The sequence below is a fragment of the Stomoxys calcitrans genome, chromosome 2, assembly GCF_963082655.1.
Source record: "Stomoxys calcitrans chromosome 2, idStoCalc2.1, whole genome shotgun sequence".
Classification (NCBI taxonomy): domain Eukaryota; kingdom Metazoa; phylum Arthropoda; class Insecta; order Diptera; family Muscidae; genus Stomoxys; species Stomoxys calcitrans.
The window spans coordinates 210,099,298-210,121,818 of record NC_081553.1 but is presented as its reverse complement, the minus strand read 5'-3'; the positions used below and the strand labels follow the sequence as shown (position 1 = coordinate 210,121,818).

General features: G+C 36.4%; 3 protein-coding genes across 8 annotated transcripts in view; 1 reads left to right on the top strand and 2 right to left on the bottom strand.

The window, feature by feature from the left end:
* Positions 1–458: 458 nt before the first annotated feature.
* Positions 459–5,060, bottom strand: LOC106087212 (short-chain specific acyl-CoA dehydrogenase, mitochondrial). 3 transcript variants are annotated; one of them, XM_013252184.2, is made up of 3 exons: positions 4,852–5,060; positions 1,772–2,002; positions 459–1,713 (listed from the first exon to the last, which is right to left on the bottom strand). In XM_013252184.2, exons 1-3 carry the CDS (start codon positions 4,901–4,903, stop codon positions 743–745), a joined length of 1,254 nt encoding a protein of 417 aa, XP_013107638.1. In that variant the 5' UTR covers positions 4,904–5,060; the 3' UTR covers positions 459–742. The 3 variants fall into 3 exon arrangements, with proteins under 3 accessions (XP_013107638.1, XP_013107639.1, XP_013107640.1); XM_013252185.2 differs by having other exon boundaries at positions 4,867–5,055; XM_013252186.2 differs by lacking the exon at positions 4,852–5,060 and adding an exon at positions 2,496–2,619.
* A 2,232-nt stretch (positions 5,061–7,292) lies between these two features.
* LOC106087214 (short-chain specific acyl-CoA dehydrogenase, mitochondrial) lies at positions 7,293–9,205 on the bottom strand. Its single transcript, XM_013252187.2, has 3 exons — positions 8,990–9,205; positions 8,523–8,750; positions 7,293–8,464 (listed from the first exon to the last, which is right to left on the bottom strand). The coding sequence occupies exons 1-3, from the start codon at positions 9,021–9,023 to the stop codon at positions 7,491–7,493; spliced, it is 1,236 nt and encodes a 411-aa protein (XP_013107641.1). The 5' UTR covers positions 9,024–9,205; the 3' UTR covers positions 7,293–7,490.
* A 1,429-nt stretch (positions 9,206–10,634) lies between these two features.
* Positions 10,635–22,521, top strand: part of LOC106084712 (phosphatidylinositol transfer protein beta isoform) — an 86,302-nt gene continuing 74,415 nt past the window's right edge. For 2 of the 4 annotated variants that reach the window (XM_059361781.1, XM_059361780.1), the window contains exons 1-2: positions 10,635–10,804; positions 11,639–11,934. In XM_059361781.1, coding sequence (XP_059217764.1) covers positions 11,918–11,934 — 17 coding nt within the window. In that variant the 5' untranslated portion in view covers positions 10,635–10,804; positions 11,639–11,917. Of the gene's footprint in view, positions 10,805–11,438; positions 11,935–22,521 lie in introns of all 4 variants that reach the window. The other 2 variants (XM_059361782.1, XM_059361783.1) reach the window with 2 other exon arrangements.

The following is a 22,521-nucleotide window of genomic DNA, read 5'->3' as shown; positions in this document are numbered from 1 at the left end:
ATGTGAAAATAAAAACATTTGCTTACTGTCAAATTCCGCTGGCGGAACAATAAAAAAATCCAGCGGCTGTTCCGAAAGCAGAATAGAATACCAACCCTAATACGGAATTTCGAATAATAAGGCAACTATTTCGATTAAATTGTGATCTGATTTCATCGAACATGCATGTGGACACATGTCTATATAAAAACTACAATACATACGAGAATACATATCGATATCATGGCGAACAATTAAAGGTGGTCTCATTTGTACATTAACCACAAATCATATCAAGATGCCATTTCAAAATTGACATTGTTCTCAACACAACCAAAGCAAATTGCCTTTGTGTTTATTCGTGTGCAAGTAAAATGAGAGAAAGACAAACACAAAAAGAACGTAGAAAAAATGGGGTGGTTTGCTGTAAATGTAAACACAGAACTGACATCTTAATACCGTCAAATTAGTCGGATGTGTTCAGTTGTTAGCGTGAGATCATCTTTATTAATCCACCTTGTATATCAGTGATAAAGAAATAAAGGGGGTTTCTCCATATTTTAAATCATTTGGTGATTTCCCATTTATATTTATCGTAAAAAAGTGTGTATGTCTACTTAACAAGAAATTTAAAAATATTTATATTCAAAGGCAAATGCATTCGATTGATATATCAGTTGCGTATCAAGGAATATTGCTGGTCTGACCAGATATTAGTCCTTAGGCTTCTAAAACAAACTGTCCCTCTTAATGTTAAACCCATTTAAACCACATATTCTTTGAGTATTGCTGAAGATATGACTAAACGTTGGATCTCCGAAGTGCCTTCGTAAATTTCTGTAACCCTTGCATCTCGGTAATAGCGTTCAGCGGGCATATCACTCACATAGCCCATACCGCCCAATATTTGTATGCATTGATGACTACACCAGGTAGCTGCTTCCGAGGCAGCTAATTTGGCCATAGATGCTTCTTTTGTAAACGGATGATGGTTGTCCTTTAGCCAGGCGGCCCGCCAAGCCAGTAAACGTGCCGATTCAATTTTTATTGCCATATCTGCAATTTTTTGTTGTATAGCCTGTAACTTTGAGATAGGCTTTCCAAATGCCATTCGTTTCTGAGAATAATCAACGGCCAATTCTAACGAAGCTTGGGCGATGCCTAAAGCTTGACCCGCCACTCCAATGCGCCCGCCATCCAATGATTTCATCGCAATTTTGAAACCATAGCCAGGTTGCCCCAATACATTTTGCTTAGGCACGAGGCAATCTTCAAAAATAACCTGGCATGTTGTTGAACCACGCATACCCAGTTTGTCTTCTTTCTTTCCCAACGATATTCCCTCGGTATCCATGGGTACAATAAAGGCTGTTATACCTTTGTGCTTAAGCGACTTATCGGTTGTGGCAAAGACAAGACCAATCTTAGCCTGATAGCCATTCGTAATCCAACATTTAGTGCCGTTCAAAATGAAATGGTCACCTTTCTTAACGGCAGTCGTTGAGGCAGCACCAGCATCAGATCCATTTGCTGGTTCCGACAAGGCAAAGCATGCTATATTCTCTCCCGTGGTATAAGGGAGAATAAATTCCTTCTTTTGTTGCTCATTTCCGAATGCAAGAATGGCGCCAAGATAGAGGTTATTAACGGCCATTATAAGACCAGCAGATGCAGAACCGCGGCAAATTTCTTCCATAGCAATGGCATATGCCATATAGTCTAGTCCAGGACCACCTAAAAAGATATATATATCAGCACGTGATTTCGTTTCTATATGTGAGCATATATATACCATATTCCTCTGGAATTGCTATGGCCATTACACCTAATTCACCCATCTTTTTTATCTGTTCGTCTGGATACAATTTTTCTCGGTCGAATTTTCCAGCATTAGGTACCAGTTCAGTGTTGGAGAAGTCGCGGCATGTTTTCTGTAGCATTTGATGAGTCTCCGGCAGTGCAGATATGCAAGCGATATTCCTGGTGGTATGCAACTGGTTATGAGATCTTTGGAGTTGAAGTCCTTTTTTTTTGGGAAATCATGAAAACAAGTATTGGAAAATTAATAGATGCATTCATTATTCAAAAAGTCAAAGCTGTATTAAGTTCCTATTGATTATAATTCTAAATTTTGTTCCGAAAAACTCGTTACCATAAGTAAAGCTGGAGTAACATACCACACGCAACAGTTATGCGTACTTGAACAATCGAATGCGGCTACCATGGCGAAACAATTAAAGGTGGTCTCATTTGTACAACAACCACAAATCATAAGGTGCAATCCGCCATCTTGCCATCAAGCCGATCGACGTTTTGCCAACACACATAAAAAAATTTGTGTGCGTGTGTATATACTAGTGCGTACATGAGCAAAGAATATGCGAGAAAGAACAAAGAAAATTCAAACAAAAATCTGTCATCTTAATACCGTCAAAGCTGGCCGGCTGCTAACAGCTGTTCGCGTGAGACCATCTTTTTAAATCCGCCTTGTGCGTCCTTGTGGCTGAGTTACATACCATGCGCGTTTTGCTGCGAACGAATTTCTAAAAATCAGCTTATTTATGTCATTTCTAAAGTTAATTTTAATGGTATTTGCCTATGATGTGGTTTAATATGATTTTAATAAAAGAATTTCTCTAATTAACGGACTGCAAAACAATTGTTGAACAATAAACATATTGTAATCATTGAGTGTCGTTCAAAGTTGAGTGTCGGTTAACTTATTCTGTCAGATGCGTGCATGACATAATTACTAGGTAGTGTGACGTAAATAGCTGAGTACAATTCTTTCTCGCAAATTGCACTATCTGTCGACGAGTTTTGGTTATGTGTGTGTATTATAGTTAAGAACCATAACACACACAAACAACGAAAAATGGCGCGAACTAGTAACATACTCAAAATCAGAGTTGCAGTAATCACTGATTTTGGCAGATAGTGCACTCAGATGGTGCACGCGAGAAAAAATTGTACTCAGATGTTTACGGTACACTACCTGGTAGTTATGTCATGTTCCGCACATAAGCAACATTTTCAATTTACGGCATTTGCGACTCAAGGTAGTTTTGTTGGGGGTGGGTTTTTGTTGTTGTGCTAATGACCCTACCTCTTAGATGTACCATGAGAGAGCTTGCAAATTTCTACTGGAGGTTTTATCGCCAACTGAAATTTGAAGCATAACATAAATGGCAATAGAGTCTATACTCTCCTCCAAATTTTTCCTGAAGAAGTACGCGAACAGATCTTATATGTCATCTCTTTTACAAATTCCACTTCCAAAGAGTTACCAATAATATTGCATTATAAATATAAACAAATACCATAAAACTGGCAAATTGTTTTAAACCAAATTTCTTATCAGTTGCTTCAGATTAACAAAACAAGAAAAATGTTTTCCAAAATCTCCTTTGAATAGGCAAAATTTTTTATGAGCATAATTAACAAAAAAAACTGCCGAAACAAGCTGATGCCAGTTGGACTTTGTCAATTTCACATTATTAAAAAAAACGCAAAATATATATCGTTTGCCTATATTTAGAGAGACATTAAGTCATTTTTTTGCAAGTGGCGGGTTCACATGAGTGACATGTATTTAAAAACAACCAAAAAAAAAAACACATTTCCATATAGCCACATTAGGGTGGATCTTTTAGTATATGGGTAGTTGAATATATTTTAATCGATTTCGATGTAAAGATTACGAAGAAAGAGAATTTTGAATCGCATTGCCAACTGACAACAAACAAACGTTAAGCTGTTGAGTTAATTAAAAAAAACATCGCACTGCCGACGTAGGCCGCCATCAAGCTGATCGACATTTTGCCAACACACATAGAGAAATTTGTGTGCGTGTGTGTATACGTGTGCGCACATGAGCAGGGAATATGCGAGATAACAACAAAGAGAATGCAAACAAAGCCTGTCATCTCAATACCGTTAAAGCTGGCCAGCTGCTAACAGCTGTTCGCGTGAGACCATCTTTTTAAATACGCCTTAGTTGTTCGTTGAAATCGGGGCAATATTACGACTTTATGAACTTAAGATTTCTTATCGAGAGATCGGCATAAAGGGTGCTAGACGGACATGTCTAGATTCAATATGAATAACGACGATCTAATATTTTGTAGCGTTAAAAATTTATACTTTGATGTGTTTCAAATGGAATGGCAAAATGACCAAGTCTCGGTGCTGGGTATAAAAACATATACCCCATTTTTGGCTTGTGGAACATTTGGTAGGTTTTAGTCGGATTTTTCTTAAATTTTGTTAGGAAATAATTTCTTGAGTGGCAACACTGGTTGTATCGTTGATTTTGTTGTTGTTGGGCAAGTGACGCTACCTTCTATAATTGTACAATGGTCAATGCGGTACATACAATCAACTGCCAGGGGATTCATAAAAGTGTCACCCTAATATGCATACGCATTTCTGTAAAATACAATAATACATAGGTATGTGTGAATTTTGAGAATCTCAAAATTGATTTGCGCTCTTTTCTCCTTTGTGAGTATTTGTTTTTGTTTCAATACATTCCTTTTGAATGTGAGATTAAATTGTATCTGTTTACACAGCTTGAAGAATGTCTTGTTTTCTTATTAATTGTGAAGTTTAATGCACTTTTGATTTTCCTTGTCTTCAAATTCTAATTAAAATCTAATCTAAACATTCCAATGATTAGATTTGCATACACATATTTGCACTTTATTTTTGGAAATGGATATCGTGCTTTTTATCTTGACCCAATAAACGTCAGGGAAAAAACACTTTGTACGGGGCTCTGGCACTTTCGGAAGTTTGGTATTTATTTTTTAGATATATATATTTTTTTCTAAGTTTTGTTTGTTTTCTTTTGAAATTCGTAAATACCGCCACCTTTTTTTATCTCACCCAGTTGTTTTATTGAAGACCGCAAAATTCGTGACATGTTTACACCTAATCGATCGGCACAAAACTACTTGCGGAAATATACAAGAGATCGAAACAAAGTTGATTTAAAACAGTGGTGGCCAAAATTAAAATTTTCTTTTCACTAACTAGATTCCATGCTCAATTCACTGGTACGCTTATGCTCTTTGTTTTGGTCGTTGTTCAGACAGTTTTAGTGTTTTCGTTTTGCTAAAAGCGAATATAGTACTACCCACCCTTAACTTGCGCGCACTCAAGCATTTGAAACGCTGAAGAGAGAGAGCAAATTTTTGGGTTACCCTAATTATTTACTGTTATTTTACATATATGGTGAGATTTTATAGTTAAGAGAATAAAATAGAGTTTTCTCTATATTGGATGGTACTATGGTTGTTTTTTAGAGATGAAAACATATGTTTTTCACGGTTATTTTTTTCAAACACTTCAAAAATCCCAATGATAACAAAATACTTTTATGAAATGATATCCTTTTATGAGGAAATGCCCTACTTAATGAAATCGGCAAGTTTTTTGAGTCAAAATCTGTTAACTAAAATAAGTAATCACGAAAAAAGTTTCGCGAAAAGCGAACATAGTACCAGCCTTATTAAGGATTTTGCAACAATAGGCGTTTTTTGGTACATATTCAAAGAAAAATAATTTTTTTTGAATATATATCTGATATTTTTTTCATAATAAAGAGGAAGGTATGCCGTTAATAATGAAAAACTATGGATTCTGCTAAAATATGGCAGCTATATCTAGTTATAGACCGAATTGGACCATACTTGGCGCAGTTGTTGAGAGTCATAACGGTACACTATACGCAAAATTTCAGCCAAATCGGAAAAAAATCGCGGCTTGTAAGGACTTAAGAAGTCAAATCGGGAGATTGGTTTATATGGGGGCTATATCATGTTCTTGACCGATTTGAACCGTACTTGGCACAGTTGTTGGACCATGTACAACATTTCATCCAAATCGGACAAAAATTGCGTTTTAATGGGCTCAAGAATTCAAATCGGGAGATCGGTTTATACGGGAGCTATATCAGGTTATTTTTAAATCCGCCTTGCACGAATTCTAGCTTTGTGGTCTTTAATCGCGGCTGGGCTTTTGGCGTGCCTCTTATGTTGTTAATACGTGCAGAACAGTCAATTTATAGGGATGAAATTTCATTTTATTCAGATAATGCAACTTGAAATTTAAGTTTTAATGAACAGTAGTGTCTGAAATTACCATAGCAGATGCGTGTTTGCAAACCGAACGCCTGATAGAACGCATAACTGACTGCCTCACTCTTTCGATATTTTCCAGGGTTCTGATGGTCCGTTGAATTCTATTTTTGGGTTTAGCGATACTTCCACACTGCCGAAATGAGTAAACCCACAACAGAATCGAATTACGGCCAAGAACGAGTCTGTGAGGAAAAATTTCAAAGCGAGCGAGGAACGTACGTTGCGTAGTAACAACTGACAGACCGTTGGAAAAGAAGTTCTCGACGATGGAGGCCCACTGCTACCTGGACCAAAGCATGATGACAACTGACTGAAGAGAGAAACAAATTTGGAGACTTCCCCTCCATATGCGCCCACTCTCGGGAGTTTTTTCAAATAAATAAGTTTCTCTGGCGCACCCTGCATTTAGAGCGCACAACAAACCGATCACTGGCTTAGGTATATGTCCATAGTGGCATGGGCGGATTAATATCCGCACCCCCACAACTCGTAATCTACATGTTGTATAGCTCTTTCTCTGCAGTTTCAGACTTAACTGCCACTGCCCATGCATAAATTCTTATTCTTTGGAAAAACATTCTCCATATCATACCGGATCCAGAATACTTGAATGTGTTATCACTGTTCGGATGGTATCGAAGTTTGTAATTTCTCCCTCCGAAGTAGTCTATGTCAGTGATGGGCACATTAACAAAGACAAGACTGTATTTGTATAAAACATCAACTGAATGAAATAGCTTTGAAATAGAGGCAGCCGAATGAAGCCACATGAAGTTGTTTACACTGTGCGTGTGTTTCTATTCGTTTTTCCTATGTCCGCGGGCATAGGATGTGTATGCTGTCTATCTATGGTTTTTATTTGTGCAACAGAGACCCAAATCTATGCAACTTTTAGTTGTGGCTTCCCACACAATGGCGAAGCTGGGTTCGTGTGGGAGAGTATTTCTTTTCATTAGCTTATTTTTCTCTTTTGTTTTGCTAGTTAAAACACTCCACATTTTAGAAGTCCTTGGCTAAACTTTGCTATAAATAGAACGACTCACTTTTTTGATTAAAATAAAATTTGGAAGACCACACCCTTTCAAGTTACATCAGTTCGATTTACTTAATTAGGAATAAAGTGATTGATCCTTAAATCTATTGTATAAAATTTTTTGTATAAAAATATATATGTTTTATAACAATAAGCTAGTATAATAATTGACTTATGTTTTGATATGTAGGACTTTATGGCAATCTTTCACACGAAGAAAAATTTGTCATAACATTAAAAACTCAAATATTTTTTTACAAATAAAATGATAAAAAAATGCAACATTTGTCCTAAAAAATAATCACAAAATGATTAACTACTCTAGAGCCGTGTATTTAAGCAGCATATTCCTTCAATACAGCACCAGCTGTTACCAAGCGTTGAATTTCTGAAGTACCTTCATAAATTTCAGTAATGCGAGCATCTCGATAATAACGTTCGGCGGGCATATCACTAACGTAGCCCATACCACCCAAAACTTGAATGCATTGATGACTGCACCAGGTGGCAGCTTCCGAAGCGGCTAATTTGGCCATTGCCGCCTCTTTTGTATAAGGCTTGTCGTTATCCTTCAACCACGCTGCACGCCATGTCAGTAGACGTGCCGACTCCAATTTAACTGCCATATCAGCAATTTTTTCCTGTATAGCCTGTAATTTGGATATGGGCTTACCAAATGCCATTCTCTTTTGCGAATAATCAACAGCCAGTTCCAGTGAGGCTTGAGCTATGCCCAAGGCCTGACCTGCTATACCAATGCGGCCGGAATCCAATGTTTTCATGGCAATTTTGAAGCCATAACCTGGTTTTCCCAAAATATTTTCTTTGGGTATGATGCAATCTTCAAAGATCAATTGGCATGTGGAGGAACCTCTAATGCCCAATTTGTCTTCCTTTTTGCCTAGGGAAAATCCTTGGGTATCTTTGGGCACAATAAAAGCGGAAATGCCTTTGTGTTTGAGTGACTTATCGGTGGTGGCAAATACAACAGCTGCTTTGGCCTCATATCCATTGGTTATCCACATCTTCGTGCCATTTAAGACATAATGATCACCCTTCTCTACAGCATTTGTGGATGCGGCCCCGGCATCTGATCCATTACCAGGCTCGGAAAGGGCAAAACAGCCAACCATATCGCCAGTTGTATAGGGCGTTATATATTCGCTTTTTTGTTTATCATTGCCAAAGCCAAGTATAGGCCCCAGGTATAAGGAATTATTGACAGACATTATAACGCCGGCAGAAGCACAACCACGAGAGATTTCCTCCATAGCTATGGCATAGGCTAAATAATCTAGCCCGGTTCCACCTGAAGTATGAAATGAGTATAAATTATGTGTATTTTTCTAAATATTGGGACAACTTACCCAATTCCTCTGGTACAGATACAGCCATCAATCCCAATTCACCCATTTTTTTAATCTGTTCTCCCGGATACAAATGTTCCCTATCAAATTTGGCAGCATTGGGCACCAATTCTGCATTGGCAAAGTCACGGCATGTCTTTTGTAACATTTGATGGGTTTCGGGCAAAGCAGCTAGGCAAGCTATATTTCGGCTACATAGATGTTGCACTGGCCAACTTAATTTGGAACCTTTAACACATTAAAAATTAAAACTATGACGTTTGCTATATACTTGAAGGCCAAAATCCCTGCAAATCCTGCACATAGCAACAAGTGAGGAGCTTCTCTGCTTTTAGAGATATGATTGTTCCAGCATATATTTGTAATTCTGTATACACAAATCTCTTAACTAACCCACAGATTCAGATGTAATATGTGCATGAGAGTGGATGGACTTTGGCCTCAATATTTTCAACAATTCTACTTACCTAATTTGGCCGAGCATCTGAGTACCTTAAACATTTTCCAAAAATTGTTTGTGTAGTAAAGAAGAGTATGCTAGTCTAACAAACTAAAAACCAGAATCTATTGTTAAAATACTAGTGCTACCGTTAATATTGTAATATTGAGTCGATACAGTGACCCGGTAAATACAAAACACAAAAAAATAAACGAACTGTAAATCTATGCCGCCGCTAATGTCTACGGCGTCATATCGTTTATGGGGTATTGGCACCTAAAGAACTGCAAAGGAGTTTTGCTATAATTCGTAAAGGTTAGTACGAATTTTTTATTTACGAATTTTTAAAGGAAAAGCGTGTTGCATAGCGAAACAATTAAAGGTGGTCTTATTTGTATGCCAACCACAAACCTAATGGTGCAATCCGCCATTTTGTCATCAAGCAGATCGGCGTTTTGCCAACCCAAGTAAACAAATTTGTGTGCATATGAATGCGTATATAGGCAGAATATGCGAGAATGAAGATAACAACAAAGAGAATGCAAACTAAAATCTGACATCTTAATACCGTCAAACCCTGCCGGCTGTAAACAGCTGTTCACTTGAGACAAATCCGTTTAATGCTGGATTTAATTTTAAATTCCAAATAAAACAGATTTCATGGCTATACAATCGATAAAAGCACCAAAAAATGCACCTTTTTTCAAGAAATGTGCATGGATGTGTGTGATGTGCACATTCATGTATACACATGCACGCTTGCGTATGCCACTTAAATTACCAAAAACGCAGTGTAAACGGATTGGATATGATTTTGGTTTTAGTGAAGGGTTGGTATTCTATTCTGTTTTCGGAATAGTTGCGAAAATCTTTAATTGTTCCTCGAGAGGAATTTGACAGTTATGTGTTGTTTTTATTTTCATACCCAAAGACGTTTTTTATCTGCACTTCCTCTTTACTACTTTCCTCTAGCGTTTCGCCGACTTTTTTTATATGGAGTTTGACAGCATTTCGTCTGAAAACCTGAACAGAATACTCAGCTTAAATCCAGATAAAATAAAATTGCAATTAGCTATGTTTTATTTTAACAGCCGTATTCGCATTAAAGTGAACAATAGTTACTAAACGATTATTGTTCAATTAACCCATTATAGCATTTCGTATTCAAAAACTTACTATAGCTAAACTAAAATGCGACTTTTTTATTTTGCTTTGGCAACTCTATGCCGTTTTAGTGCTAGTGCCGAAAAAGTTATTGCGTCGGTTTTTTAAAATCAGTTCCAGATATTTTCAAAGCGTGCTAAGTTCGGCCGGACCGAATCTTATATACCCTCCACCATGGATCGCATTTGTCAGGTTTTTTGAATGACTTTTTCAGTATATATGTGAGCAACATCATGTTATCAACCGATATGGACCGTACTTGTCATGGTTGTTAGAAGTCATAGAAAGTATCCACCTCCAAAATTTAAGGCAAAAGTAATAATTGCGGAAAATTTTGTACGAACATTGGTTGGTTTGAAAAATAGTAAGAGTGTGTCGTTAAAACGTGAACAAAATTTTGTCCGTGGCAAGACGCTATTACTTTTTATACAGTTCATCGATTAATCTTCTTTTCCACTTATCGTTTTTTAACTGCTGCCAATCGTCATCGATACTGCCATTTGTCAATTTTTCTTATTGGATGACATTGTTGGATGGATCTTTTTTCGAGCGGCGGCTTCATTCGTGAAACATCTCGCAAATTAATAAAGACAGACAATTATCAAAGTGTTGTAAAAAAGTGTTTCGATACCAGTTCAATTAATTAAAACATTATTCATTAACTACTTGCCATTGGACGGTACGAAAAAAAGTTTTGTGAAAGACTTACTAAATGCGAAAACAGCAGCAGTAATCGGAAAAAATTTGTACAATCATTTCTGCTGTTGTTGGTTTGGAAAAAAGAGGAGGACGTCATCAAAGCACCACGACCAACGATGAAATATTGGCAGTGTTTTTTTTATATGGCAAAAAAAGTGCTCTCTCGCAAATCTAGCTATTTTTGAGCGGCAACCTTCGATTATACCATTCTCCTTGACAATGCTAAAGTGTTACCTTTAAAATTATCAATTTTCGATCAATCAACCTGTTTTGCAATAAAGTGATAGTTATAAAAGAAGCAATAACACATTTTTGCCATTGATTAGCTTTGCGAAATGGAAAACACGCCTACTGTGTATATTTTTGAAGACTTTTCTTATTGGAGAAGAGATAGAACATAAAAATCTAATTGATATATAATTTGCCTTTTGTATTTATCACTTTTTTTGAAAAAAAAATTAATATATTTTATGGCGGTGTTGTAGGAAATTTTGTGTTTTAATGTGTAAAAAAAAACAGCATAAGAAATATAATTTCAAGTGTCCTTTGTATTACAAGCCAGTATTAAAATTTTCGTTTTTGCTCATTAAAAAAAATTTACTTTCATTTGCCAGCTCAGAGCTAAACGTCGACCTTCTCTCTCTCTCCCCGTTACGACGACAACGGTTCTCTCTTCCTCAATATATTTCCCCCTTTTTATATTGTTTTATCTCCTTCTACCCCACACATATACCCCCAACGATTCAACCTTACATACATATTACGCTCATCTAACCGAAAAACAACAACACAACAACGAATACGCAATCATAAGAAACAACAAAAACAGAAAGTGAATTGATGTTGGTCCTGATATCAGTGTCAAATTGAAGTCTACAAATAAAAAAAAAACAACAAAAGTGCTAAATCAGTGAATTCCTTACAGTTTCATATACAAGAAAAACAGCAAAAAAAATTATTCTTCAAACGAAATTCTCTTTGCGAAAAAAGCAAAGTATAGTGCTTGGATACAAAGCGGCTCGGCAGGCAACAACAACAGAATCGAATAAAAGCCAACAAACTGTGCAGCAAGAGTACAACAAATTAAGCCAAAATGCTGATTAAGGAATTGTAAGTATACACTTAAACGCTGAAAATATGAAACGAAAACATGCTCGTTTTGCATACAAATGGTGGGGGATTATATGAAAAGTGTTTTTTTTTCCAACAACAATAAAAATAGCAACTATCACAAAAAAAATCTATTGTTTTTGTTTATGTTTAACAATACACACACAAATGTACACCACAATAGTTTAGCAGCTTCGTGAGACACTTCTTTTTGGCGTCTTGTTTGTACATATCCTTTCGCTTGCATAATATTGTGTCTTTAAAAAATGTCTATAATTGGTTTTTTGTTTCTTTGTTGTTGGTAGATTCCTTTTTCGTCCCTTTGACGTTTTTACACATTTTTTATTCATTTTTTGCGAATTACCGCTAAATTTGTATTCGTTTTTTTTGTGATAAATCGATTTTCTCGGCAGTTGCAGCTCTCTTTTGGACATTGTCTCTCTCTCTCTTGGTCTTCCGCTCTCTTTGCATGTGTGAATTTTATCTAACTGCTATTTCCCCTTGTATTACTCATTTTTGGCGATAAAAGCTGAACATGTGTTTCAGGCAATTGCGTGACATTGACAGTAATGCCAATGTAACTTTTATTCTTCCTCCGCAGCAAGTGTGTTAAGTAACTATGAATGACGTTTTTTTGTGTACTTTCCATTGGTGATATAATGTCAATTAAATAAATTTTTCTTTAATTTGAATTGATATATAACAGAAATTAGAGCCTACATACTTATGTTTAGTAAGCATTCTAACACATTTATGTTCTAATGATTTGTTAGTGGCAATTTTTATTAGCATTGCTAGATTTGAATGTACACAGTTGATAAAATAAATTGGTTCCGGAAGACTCGTCGAAATATCTGTTTTTAAAGAACATTTTTATATTTTTTGTAGAAAAATTTTTTAATGTATACAAGATATGTAGATAAAATTAAAGCTCCCTGGAGAGCCATCGTTTGGGGATAGTGATATTCGTTGAGCGGCCTATTGATTTCTAGATTCTGTTTCGTTATTCTAAGTTTACTAGGATTGGGACGATGATACGTCGTTTGTCGGGGGTTGCCCTTATGCAGTCTGCAAAACGTAGAGCCATTTAACTGCTATGCAAAGGTATTCTCTTTTGGTTACCTAGGAGAGAATTTCATAGGTCGTGATGAGCAATTTCGGCACGGTATAACTGTGACAAGCACATATGTAGGTTGGAATTTTGAGCTCCGATCTATTTGGTGTTCATCGTTATCATGAGAGCTACCGGGCGCGTCGAATAGTAGAATGCTTCATAATAGTTGCTCGAAGAAGCTACAACTGTAGACGCGGACTATCAGCGGTTTGTGTCTGAAACAACAACAACAAGATCAATTAATATCTTCAAGTATCAAGCGATTATGATCCGACAGATGACCTACGTCGGGATTGTAACTTCAACCTGCAGAATTTAACGCTGTGCAGCGTTTTCACCAGCGAAGGGATCTATGCATACATTCCATGGATCCTTTCATACATTCCATGTAGGGCACAATAACCTCAAACGCAGGCCTGGTGGGTTTATACTGCACGGAATGTTTCTTTTAGAAAGTAAACTCCAGTTCCGCTACGCGTGAGATCCTAAAGTAGCATATTCGTGACAACTGTGCAGGCTGCATTAGTTGTTCAATCACCACGAGCATAATACTCTTTCGGCAACTAATTGCAAGTACCATGCATTTTCTGGCATTATACGGACGCCACCGTGGCGCAGAGATAAGCACGTCCAGCGTGAACTGAACAAAATGTTCTCGGGTCAATCCGGTGCGTACAACCGGCTGCCATGGGATTGATTCCATTGGCTATTTTTTGATGTCGGCACTATAGGCATATTTCTAGCCGAAAATTCCATGGTAACCTGTTGAACTTGCCGGATTGACACGATGGAGTCCTTCATCGGCAAGGGCTGCCGCCTCAAGCAGAGTATTCTGTACAGATTTCGGAATTGTTGCAAAACACTTTGACAAAATATAATTTTTTTTAACATAGTTACATGACATTTTTTTTGCCGTCTTAATCAATCTTACATTCATATTACACTAGGATTAATTGTTTTAAAGAGAAGTTTACCCTGTTTCTTAATGGAATGTTCATGGACAAAATTTGTAATTGTTTTTGCCTTTAAGCCATAAGTTTAAAAAAGACTTTTTATTATTAAACATGTTTTTAGCTTACACGTTTTTTTATGTGGAGTTTGACAGTTGTTCGTGTGAAAGCCTAAAACAAACCTCAGTGCACAACACACTGCTACAACAACTAGAAAACTTTGACACTACCATAAAACACTACGTTACGTTGGTATCACTAACTATATATAACCAGACAGCTTAAAACCGTTAGGTTCTTTTGAAGTTCAGTGACAATAATCAGTGATGCCAATGGTTGTGTTACAATATCGATTTACGAATATATAAATGAGCAATAAATCTGAATTCATTTTAATGTTGAGTCATAATATATTGTAGAATAACCGCTCGATGGTTAGACATAAAGCGTGTAATACTTTCTGATGTTACGATTTCCTTATCCCCGAAAAGATTTACAAGGGCTATAATATCCATAGCAAATTTCATTTGTTTTATTGTCATATAGAATTCTAATTTCGTGTTCCTATTCGATCTTTTTATTTGCTTTCGATTGTAACAATATAAAAAGGTAATCATCGTTGGAGTATTCATAAAAATATAAATACATATTATTTGCCATTTATGGGACTTTTATAAACAATAAGCAAAAAAATGTAAAGTAAACCTTACACTGCACCCTCAGCGAAATGTTCAACCACCATTCTTTTATCTTTGGGCGTAAAGGAAATGTGAATTTATCTGTAAGCAAATATTACCATATAAACAAAAATTATCATCCTCCAATAGGAAAAAAAAGATTTTGAATATTTTATTGTAGATTATAGCGGTCATAGTGTTTAGTAATATAATTGACTATATTTATGAATCGCAATATAAATAATTTATTTGCGGTATGGTGTGGACAATTACGTCACAATGTATTAACTGTTAATGAGGTAAATTAGAAATAAAAAATAAAATTTAGTAATGCACCATCAGTGTAAGCAGCACCATAGAAGGTAGAGTACTGCGGCCCAGATAATACCTATGTATGTACTCAAAAATTTGTGCAAATTTGCACTGGAAGTAGTTGGTGTACTTATTTGCCAGCAAGGCGGATTTAAAAAGGTAGTCTCATGCGAACAGCTGTTAACAGTCGGCCAGGTGTAACGGTAATAAGATGTCAGATATTTGTTTGCATTCTCTTTGTTGTTATCTTCTTTCTCGCATATTCTCTGCTCATGTAGGCACACGTATACACACACGCACAAAAATTTCTTTGTGTGTGTTTACAAAACGACGATCGGCTTGATGGCAAGATGGCGGATTGCACCGTTTTAATTGCTTCGCCATCATTTGCCAGCAGAAAAGGGCGGGAGAGTGCGTGAGAGAGAGCACAATTTTGAGTGTCTGGTAATTGAGAGCTTGCAAATTTCTACTGGAGGTTCTTTTACCAGCAGAAATTTGTTTAATTCAAATAAAAAGCAAAAGAGAGTAAATTCAGTTCTTACTCTACTGCAATTTTTTGCTGCAAAAGTACACAAACAGACCCAATATAACAAATGTCACAATAAAACAAGTTAAAAGGTTATAAGCAATTTGCAAATTCCCAATTGGGGAGGATAAAGCAACATATGAGCCGATTCGCCATGTGCTGTTGAATGGTTTCAGCTATTATTTACATACATACATAGGTACTTTCAATCCAAATAAACAATTTGACAAAATTTTTTATGAATATAAAATATCTATGTAAAACCAATTTAATATTTTACTTAGCTTTTCCGAAAAAATATTCTTATTCAATAACATTTTTTAACCACTGTACAATTTTAACCTAGACCTTTTCGTGTTTTTTTTTGTATTGTTCACAATGACAGGTGGTAAACATGTAATTGGTAATCGTTTAAGGCCATATGCATCGATTTGAAATATATAGCACCCCTCCTTGCTCTATGGGGCTTTTTTTATCGTCTTCTTTTATCTATGCCCAACATGCCCAAAGGGTTATTGGAAGCGCTCGGAAGTCCTCCATATTTCAATTACAGCAATTTTTACTATTAAAATGTCAACGTTTTCTTTACATGCCACATCATTATAGACGTTAAGTTATCTACGTCATCATCATCATCATTGACAAACGACAGCAACGACAAAGCTTTTGTTTTTAGACAAAATTCTTGCAGTCGCAAGAAAAGCGGCAAAGAAAATATTTCTTTTCTTGGTTATGAACATGACATGCCCCCACACACATACACAACAACATTTTAATTGCACTCTCTATACATGTATATATGAGATGAGAGAGTGTATTTCTCAAATGTACAAATTGGTAATTGTCGATGCTCAGTGACATTTGCCTTTAACCTTTTTTTTTGCCATTTCTTTATTCCTTTTTTTTGTGAAAACAAAAACCCTTTTCTTTTTTTATTATTTGTCGCTATGGGGTTTTTAATCGTATTGCAAATTTAGTTGTGTACAACGATAAAGAATTTGGGCATTATTTATGAAACATTCTTAAGTGTGGCTGTATTGTCTTTTGGGGGGGGGGGTAACTTGATATGGGTAATATTATGGTTCTCAAGCAAAGAACATAATATTCAGTTATACCAACGTAGCGTAACGCAACAAAGCTTAACAGCTTCTTTTGCATTATTTGCTTTGTTAAGCTGGTACTACGTTTGCTTTTCGCTGATGGAATCTTATTTTTTAAAAAGAGAATAATTTATGGATTGTTCGTTTAAAGAACGAAACTTTTTCTGTAATTTATTGTGCCGGCATATGGAACTGAACTGCAATCCGTACTACAAGTACAGTACAGTACTGTAAGTAACGTAAAATTGCTGCGAAAAGTAAATATAACACCGGCTTTAACACCTGGTATTAAATTGATTAGCAGCGAAACTATCCATAAATTGAATGCGAAAGCCTGAGGACTCTTTTTCGTTGTCAGAACACAAAGAGGATAGAAATAAAAGAAAAATTCTAAATTTGGTACTAAATGTCAAGCTTATAGGTGTCGGAACGTTTTGACATACGAGCGCTATTTGTGTCGTTTACAGTAACATAAAGGATTCATCTCGCTCATACAATGGAATTAAGTCGTGAACTTTTTCGTGCGATTATTTTTTACAACTTTGGAGGTAGATTAACTCAAAAACAGTGCATCGATGAACTTAATTAAATTTTTGGCGATGAAGCTCCATCAAGGACCAGTCTTTATGGATGGTATGGTGAATTCAAATGAGGTCATATTTCACTTCAAGACTAATTTCGTGAAGGTCGTCCAGTTGTTGTTCCAAAAACCATTGATGTTGTGCGCTAACTGATGTTGCAAAATCGTCATGTGACCTTTCGTGAGATTGAGACAACCTTAGGTATTAGTAGGACCAGCATACATTCAATATAGCACGAACATTTCACAGTCAAAAAAAAATTGTTCCCGTTGGATCCCACACAATTTGTCAATCGCTCAAAAAATGCTCGTGTCGATTGGTCGAAAGAAATGCTCCAAATGCCCAAAAGTTAGTACTGATAAAATTTGTATTAAAAATGAAAACTTAATTTTTTCATACCCTGCATCATAGGATGGGGTATACTAATTTCGTCACTCCAATAATCCGATGTCGGATCTTGAATTCTTGAGCCGCTAGAGGTCGCAATTATTATCCAATTTGGCGGAAATTTTGCATGCAGTGTTTTGTTTTGACAATCAAAAACTGCCCCAAGTATGGTCTAAATCGGCCGATAACCTGATGTAGCTCCCCCATAAATCGATCTCGAATTTTGATTTTAGAGCCTCTAGAGGGCGCAATTTTAATCCGATTTGACTGAAATTTTGTACGAAGTGTTTTGATTTGACCACCAACAACTGGGCGAAGTATGGCCCAAATCGGCTCATATCCTGATATAGCTCCCATATAATCCGATCTCGAATCTTGACTTCGGAAGCCTCAAGATGGCGCAATTCTTATTCGATTTGGTTGAAATTTTGCATGGAGTGTTTTGGTTTGACCATCAACAACTGCGCCAGGTATGGCCCAAATCGGTCCATAACCTGATATAGCTCCCATATAAACCGATATCGTATCTTGACTTTTTGAGCCTCTAGAGGATGCAATTCTTATTCGATTTGTTTGAAACTTTGCATGAGGTTTTTTTATTCTAACTTTTAACAATTCTGCCAAGTATGGTCCAAATCGGTCCACAACCTGATATGGCTCCCATATAAACTGATCTGGCATCTTGACTTCTTGAGCCTCTAGAGGGCGCTATTCTTATTCGAGTTGGCTGAAATTTTGCAGAGAATTTTTTCCTTTGACTTCCAACAACTCTGTCAAGTATGCTTCGAATCGGTTCATAACTTGATATAGCTCCCATATAAACCGATCTCGGTTCTTGATTTCAAGAGTCTCTAGAGGGCGCAATTCTTATCCCATTTGGCTGAAATTTTGCACGGTGTATTTTGGTTTGACCATTAACATCTATGCCAAGTATGGTCTAAATACCTGATTTAGTTACAATATAAACCGCTCTCGGATCTTGACTTCCTGAGCCTCTAGAGCGCGCAATTCTTATCCGATTTGGCTGAAATTTTGCACCAAGTGTTTTGTTCTAACTTCTAACAACAACTCGGCCAAGTATGCTTTAAATCAGTTCATAATCCGATATAGCTCCTATATGAACCTATCTCGGATCTTGAATTCTTGATCCTCTAGAGGGCGCAATTCTTATTCGATTAGCATGAAGTGTTTTCGTTTGACCATCAACAATTGTGCCAAGTATGTTTTAAATCTGCTCATAACCTGATATAGCTCTTATATAAACCGATCTTGGATCTTGACTTCTTGAGCCTCTAGAGGTCGTAATTATTAACCCATTTGGCTGAAATTTTGCATGAGGTTTTTTGTTCTATCTTCTAACAACTCCACCAAAGTTTGGTTCAAATCGGTACATAGCCTGATATAGCTCCCCTATAAATCGATATCGGCTCTTGAAATCTTGAGCTTGTACAGGACTCAATTCTTATCCGATTTTTCTGAAATTTTGCACCAAATGTTTTATTTCGACATTTGATAAATCTGCCTAGTATGGTCCAAATCAGCTCATAACCTAATATAACTCCTTTATAAACCGATCTCGGATCTTGACTTCTGGAGCTTCTAGAGGGCGCAATTCTTATCCGATTTAGCTGAAATTCTGCACGAAGTGTTTTGGTTTGACCATCAACAACTGCGCGATGTATGGCACAAATCGGTTTAATCCTGATATAGATCCCATATATACAGATCTCCCTATAATGCTTCTTGAGCCCCTAGAGGAAGCAATTCTTATCCGATTTGACTGACATGAATTCCACTTTGGTCACCAACATCCAAATCAAGCAGTGTTCCAATCGGTTCATAACTTGGTATAGCTGAAATATCGTAGCAAGACTTATCCATTATCCTTTGCTTGTCTACAAAGAGATATCGGTAAAAGAGCTTGGCAAATTCGATCTATGGTGGAGGGTATATAAGATTCGGCCCGGCCGAACTTGGGGCGGTTTTACTTGTTTGTTCTTATTTTCAACAAAATTTCGAAAGAAACGTCATGTTGTATTAAAGAGATAAAGCACCAGCAAATTTTAATAATGTGTCACCAGATTTAGCATTACGGAAAACATGGAGTACTAAATCCCAAAAATAAGTTCTAAGAGCTAAAGTCATTGTTCTCTAGATCAATGTTTAGTTATGACTTTACCTTCATTTTATGTGCAGTTGGTCACTACAGGATTTATATCACTTCTCTAAAGTTATGAAAAATGTATAACACTTTTGTTTATGCTCACATCAATGCCCTAAGGGTTTTTCTTTATAGCCCAACGTACCTTTTTTAAATCAAACATTTTGTGCATGTGTGCAAAAAATGTCATGTAAACCCCATTTTCACCCCCACTACTATACGAACACGAGTTCATATGTATCAACACATACAAATGTAGATATGATGTTTGTAACCTGCTTCCCCCTCCCCCATATGTTTGTGTATGTAGGCGCATAGGTTGTCTTTACCACGTTTGGTGTTTCACTTACATTTTTTAATTCTTTCATAGCATACACTTCTCAACAGTTTTCCTTCCAACAAAATGACGTTTTGACATGTGTTTTTTCCTTTGGTTTGGTTAAAGGATGGGGTTCTCCTTTGGTCAATGGTCAGCGTCAGGCTTTCTATGTGTGTTGGTGACCTTATTAACTCAATACATTTAATTTTTGATAGCGATGTTGTGCGGTACATTAAAGAGCACACCAATGGTCATTTTAGCCGTAAAAGTGATTCTCTTAGTTGGCATTTTAATGAATTTAAAATTAGTCTTTTTTTTTTTTACGAATATATTTTTCAACACTAGATTCTTAAAAAAACCGTTATAAATGTTATCGTTATGAACCTTAAATGGAGATTTTTAGAAAGTAACATGCCGAAAACTCGCCCCTGTAGCCGAGATTGTGTTGTGCTCGGATTACCAATGCGGAGGTCGTGGGTTCGATTCCCACCAGTGGCCCGATCTGACGCTACTGTGGTATCACAATGTATAGTCAAAGTGATATCCGAAGTGGACAGTCCATATCACTTCTGAAGGAATGCATTAACTTCTAAACACATTCAGATATACGGCTTATCTGAGTCTTGTCTAATTTAGTCACTCCTTGTTTATTGTCAGAAGTTAAGTCTAAAGATTTCAGCACCTCTAGTGGCGCCATTAGAAGATGAGCTTCAATTAGCCCATAGATTTGCTCACAATTCAAATAACAGACATTTTTATCTGCATTGTCTAAAGGTTTGGGAACCAGCATTTAGCCACTAATAGTTTAATCACACCGTATTTTTTTCTAGGTTATATGAAATGTGGGCAAAAAAAAAACGTACGATCTAATCACCTCGATAACGTACAATAAATGATAAGATTAATAATCCCAATCGAGTGTGAATGATTATTCCAACCACTTGGCTATATGTATGATTTTTTTGCTGTCAAAAACAACAACAAAAAGTTGCAATTATTTATTTATTTTACTATTTTATTCTGCGGGCAAATGACACTAGATTTTGTTTTTCATAACATCGAATAATGTTACCTTGCCCTTGCCCTTCACCGATAAATGTTGCCATAACAGTTTTTTTATGATGACTTTGCTTTTTTTTAAACATGTTTTGTAGGAATTTAGTAAAGTTGGCAGCTCTAATAGGAATGGGTACTTAAACTACTCTTCTCAAGGGAAAAAGGTACTAAAGCCACACTGTCTCTTGGGAAAGGGTACTAATAATACACTTTCTCCGAGACGAGTGTACTAAAAGTACCTTCTTTAAAGGGCAAGGGTACTAAAATTACACTTTCTCAAGGGAAAAGGTACTAAAATTACACTTTCTCAAGGAAAGAATACTAAAACTAAAAACTAAAAATTAAAACTACCATTTCTCAAGAAGAAGGTATTAAAACTACCCTTTCCCACGAGAAAGGGCATTTAAACTACACATTTCCCAAGAAAAAGGGTACTAAAGCTTTACCAAGGCAAAGGGTACGAAGACAAAATTAAACCAAAAAATAACAAATAAAACTACGCTGTTTCAAGGCAAAATGTTCTAAAACCAACTTTTTATCAAGAAAAAGGGAGCTAAAACTACGCAGTTTCGAAGGAAATGGTATTAAAACTACGCGTTTCAAGGGAAAGGGTATTTAAACTAACTTTTCCCAAGGAATGAGGTACTAAAAATACACTTTCTCAAGCGAAAGGGTACTAAAACTACCCTCTCCATTTTCCTCGGGAAAGGGTAGTTTTAGTACCCTTTCGGTATTAAAACTAATTTTTCTCATGGAATATGGTACTAAAACTAAACTTTCTCAAGAGGGAGAGTACCAAAAGTTCCCTTCCTCAGGTGAAATGGTACTAAATCTGCAATTGGTCAAGAGAAAGTGTACTAAAATTACCCTTTCTCAAGGGGTATAGTACTAAAACTACCTTTTCTCTAGGGAGAGGGTACTAATACTACGCTTTTTTAGGAAAAGGGTATTAAAACTACCCTTTCTCATGGCAAGACGTGCTAAAACAATCTCTTCTCAAGAGAAAGGGTCATAAACAACACTTTTTCAAGTGAAGGGGTACTTAAACTATCGTTTCTCATGGGAAGATGGGCTAAAACAATCCCTTCTAAAGGGAAAGGGTACTTAAACTACACTTTCTCAAAAGAAAAGGTAATAAAACAACCCTTTCTCAAAGGAAAGGGTACTAAAACTACCCTCTCTCAAGGGAAAGGGTACCAAAACTAACCTTTCTCAAGGTGAAGGGTACTAAAACTACCCTTTCTCAAGGGGTATGGTACTAAAACTACCTTTTCTCATGGGAAAGGGTACTAAAACTACCCTTTTTCAAGGGAAAGTGTACAAAAACTATCCTTTCTCGAGGGAAATGGTACTAAAACTACACTTTCTCAAGGAATATGGTACTAAAACTACCCTTTCTCAAGG